We start from the raw sequence: 4,033 nt of genomic DNA on the forward strand, positions 1-4,033 counted from the left end.
GTGGACTCCTCCCTGGGCCAGCCTCCTCTGGGCCCCCCAGCCAGAGCTGGGGGTGGGCAGCAGGGCTGGGGGCTCGGGTTCATCCGCGGGGCCTCCCGGAGCTGCAGGGCTGCAGGGACAGCCCCGTGAGGGGGGCTGTGGACACAGGCAGTGCAGCTGGCCCTCCGGCTACACCATCCCCCACCCCACCCCCCCCCGTTCTCTGAGCAGGTGGAAGACGCCGTGCTGGACACCTATGACCTGGTGTACGAGCAGGCAGTTCGGAGCCCGTCCAGTGTCTGGCGGCAGGAGCTGGCGGCCATCCAGGACACGGTGAGCGTGGTGGGCGCGGGGAGGGCTGGTCAGCCTCCCAGCATGCATGCAATTCCATGATCCAGAGGAAGGACACAGGACGGCCGTCCACACCCCACAGGCCCAGGGCCACATGCTGAGCAGGGTCCCGGGATGCAGGCCCCACTATGGGATGAAGTGCCCACATCCTCCCTCGGCGCGGGGCAGGGCTGGCTACAGAATGTGCGGGGCCCGGTGCAAAATGAAATGGGGGTGCTATTAGTTCAAAACCCACGAAGAACTTCCAGATGGTGACAGCAGAGATGAAACAAGCACAGGGCTGTCGGTGCACGGGGCCCTGTACGACCGTGCTGGTCACTTGCCCGGAGAGATAGTCGTCCAGGCGGTCAGCACAGTGTTAATGAGAACCTACAATGCGAGAAGGCCCTTGGGTGGTGCAAACGGTTAAGCACTCGGCTACTAACGGAGAGGCTGGCAGTTCAAACCCACCAGAGGTGTCTTGGAAGAAAGGCCTGGCAATCTGCTTCCAAAAAGTGACAGTCTTGAAAGCCTGTGGAGCGCAGTTCTACTCTGGCACACACGGGGTTGCTCGGAGACAAAGATGACTCAATGTCAATTTTTTTTTTACTATGTGAGTGGCGCCGTCGTGGGGTGAGGGGCCGGCTTATTCCCCCTCTTTCTACAGGGAAGGCCCTGGGCAGGCAGGCAGGGGCGGGGGACACACTTCTCTCCTTCCCAGACCTCAGCCTACCCAGGGCTGGGCGGCCAGCAGAGGCAGCTGAGCCTCCCTTGAGCCCAGACTGGGCCTCTGGTAGGGACCCAGCTCTGCGGGACCCCGCCTGGGTCCCTATTCCTTCCTGTGCCTCAGCTTCTCACCCATCCAGCGGGGATACTAAAGCTGTGTTGCCCACCTCCTGGGGTTCTGGGGCCCAAGCCTGCCTGTCCGATCTTGCAGTTCCAATGCTGTGGGAAGTGGTCTCCTTTCGGCCTGCTGGGGGATGCGGAAGCAGGGCTGTGTCCAGGGGAGCTGGCCAGGAGAGAGGTGAGGAGGGCTGCACGCGCGTCGGGCCCCAGTGGGGTTGCGGCTGGGCACCATGGAGCTCCACCCCAGACCCAGGGACATGCCCCCAGAGGCTCCCGGGGAAAGTCCCGGTGTGGTCCAGAGGGAGAGGCTGTTGTGCGTGAAGCCCGTCGGGGGCTGGGCTGGGGTCGACAGCTGACGACAGGTCCCTTCTGCATTCACTCATTCGTTCACACAACTCCAGCTCGGGCCTCCCCAGGCCAGGCACGGCGACCCTGCGACCCTGCCGCTGTTAAGCCACCGACCCCACCCTCGGAAGCCTCTAGCAGCACAGGGGGCAGGAGGGAGACAGACGGGGTGTGATGGCACCCACATCCCAAGAGCAGGGGCACCCTGCGCTGCCTGGGGGAGGGCGCAGGCATCCGAGGGCTGTGGTCTTGGAGTCCCGCTGCGAAGGGACGGAGAGAGGAGGCTGGAGGGTCAGTGAGGGCAGAGGTGCTCCAAAGGCAGGGAACACCTTCCTAAGACTGCTGGGCTGGGTCCCCCCACCTCTGCTGCTCCCCTTCCCTGCACTCTCCCACCCACCCGCCTGGCCGGCCGTGGGCTTCCGCTCCCCTGTTGTCCTGGAAACAAACCGCCTGGTCTCTTGGCAAAAGGCCCCTGGCGTCCCTCCAAGAATAGACTGGAGGGTCGGACACAGCTTGCCGGGCTGGGGACGAGCCAGCCTAGCACCCAGCTCTGCAGACAGCACGGGTGGCGTGACAGGGAGGGCCAGTGCTGGGAGGGGCCAGGGAGCCTGCTCTATGCCCCCCAGGGGAGTCCTCCGGTCACAGGGGGTGAATGCCTGCTTCGTCCACCCCCGGGATGGAAGGGGGGTGGTGGGACACAGGAGGGTGGCATGGATGCTGGGCTGCACTAGAGGTGGGCAGGGTGAGGCAGGGGGTGGACTTCAGCTGGAGGTGTGTCCAGCCCCAACGTCCGTCCGTCCCTGGCATGCCTCCCAAGAGGAAGCGTGACATTCGCCCAAGTGGAAGGAGAGGGGGCTGATCAGCGACTGTTTTCCCACGGGGCCCCCAGGCCAGCCCAGCTGGGCGCTGCCCAAAGCCCCAAAAGTGACCAGCACAAACTCCCACCTTGGACAAACCTGAGTGGCTGGGGCCCTGGGGGCCAGGAGCCCACACCTCCAGGGAGGCGGCCATGGGTCCCGCACCCCATGTGTGAGCCCTGGCTTGGTGGAGGCTGCAGAGAGGCTCGAGGGCTTGAGGACAGATGGAGAGGCGCACAGGCACCGGGCCAGCCTCCTGCCCTCCCCAGCGCACCCTCAGAGCCAGGCCCGAGTCTCCCCTCCACAAGGCTGGAGTGCTTCCCACCCTGCTCCCAGAGGCCCATGTCCTCCCTGAAAGCAAAGACCACCGCCCACTTTGGGTCAGACACAAGCTGTGCGGATGCCGGGTCCTGGGCCGCACTGGAAGCCAGAAGGGATCCAGGACACTGGCCCGTCTACCCGTGGTCTCCACGGCTGCCACTTTCTTGCCAGGGCTACTGTGTGCCAACCCTGGCTGGGTGCTGGGAGCTGGAGTGAGCTAGACCCACCTTGCCCAGGAGCCAGACATGGGGCCCACCATGGACACCTCAGGGTGACCGTCGAGCTGGGAGCTGGGCCTAGGGCCAGTGCTGTCACTAGGGAGGTGTGGGGGGTGCAAACCACACTGGGTGACACTGTTAGAAGGGGTGACGCCAAAATGACCGTCCATAAAATCCGTGCGCAGTGTCTCAGCAGAAATTTATTATTTTTTGTCAAAATATCCCCGTAGTTATAACAACAAAAACATTTTTCAGAAGCCCAGCTCACATGTATCAATCCATCCACAAGACCAAAACGCTATGCTAATTTACTTTTTGAACCTTCTAATGTGCTCCAGGAAACCCTGGTGGCGCAGTGGTTAAGAGCTCGGCTGCTAACCAAAAGGTCGGCCGTTTGAATCCACCAGGCGCTCCTTGGAAACCCTATGGGGCAGTCCTACTCTGTCCTATAGGGTCGCTATGAGTCAGAATTGACTCGACAGCAACGGGGTTGATTTGGTTTAACGTGCTCAGGTCACAGCTGTCAGCATTACCCAATGACAACGACACTTCGAATCACACAGTTCCGTCTGTAGGCGCTCCAAGCATGCACTGTGGCTTTCGCTGCTGCCACTGTTCTTACAGTCGCTGATTTTGTCAGATTTTCCACTGTTTTAGCTACAACATTGTGGTAATTTGTATTTGTGAACCTATATCAATAACTGTTTTGAGAATGAAGTAGCAATTAAAGGAAAAGAAGGAGTGATATACAGAACTACAATTCACGAGTAATATTAGGACAGAAAGCATTACTAAGGACTCTGTATGGTCTGGAACGGGAGCGGGTCCATGGGGGGGTGACACCGTGAGTTACCACACTGGGTGACACCTAGTGACCCCACTGCCCGAGGCACCTGTTTGTGATGCTTTTTCCCCTGAGCTCCAGGGTGCTTTTCCCGGGACTGTCCCACGCTCCGTCTTCCCGTCACCCCAGCATTCAGCGTGGGTGGGCGCGCCCTGGGCAGGGAGGGGCTGGTCAGGCCGCCATGCACGCCCCCTCTTCCCAGGACTGCCTGCAGGGCGTCAGGAGCTTCCTGAAGACACACCTCAGCATTGTCACCGCCCTGGTTGGCCTCGGGCTCGCCTTCACGGTACCCG

At 61.5% G+C, this 4,033-nt stretch overlaps 1 protein-coding gene across 5 annotated transcripts in view; it reads left to right on the forward strand.

Moving 5' to 3' along the window:
* The window catches only part of TSPAN32 (tetraspanin 32), a 19,903-nt gene that overhangs the window by 13,532 nt on the left and 2,338 nt on the right, over positions 1–4,033 (forward strand). For 3 of the 5 annotated variants that reach the window (XM_023724389.1, XM_023724392.1, XM_023724391.1), the window contains 2 exons: positions 211–312; positions 1,247–1,775. In XM_023724389.1, the coding sequence (XP_023580157.1) occupies positions 211–312; positions 1,247–1,675 (531 nt within the window). In that variant the 3' untranslated portion in view covers positions 1,676–1,775. The other 2 variants (XM_023724390.1, XM_004389432.2) reach the window with 2 other exon arrangements.

This window comes from Trichechus manatus, unplaced genomic scaffold (assembly GCF_000243295.1).
Source record: "Trichechus manatus latirostris isolate Lorelei unplaced genomic scaffold, TriManLat1.0 scaffold00244, whole genome shotgun sequence".
NCBI lineage: Eukaryota > Metazoa > Chordata > Mammalia > Sirenia > Trichechidae > Trichechus > Trichechus manatus.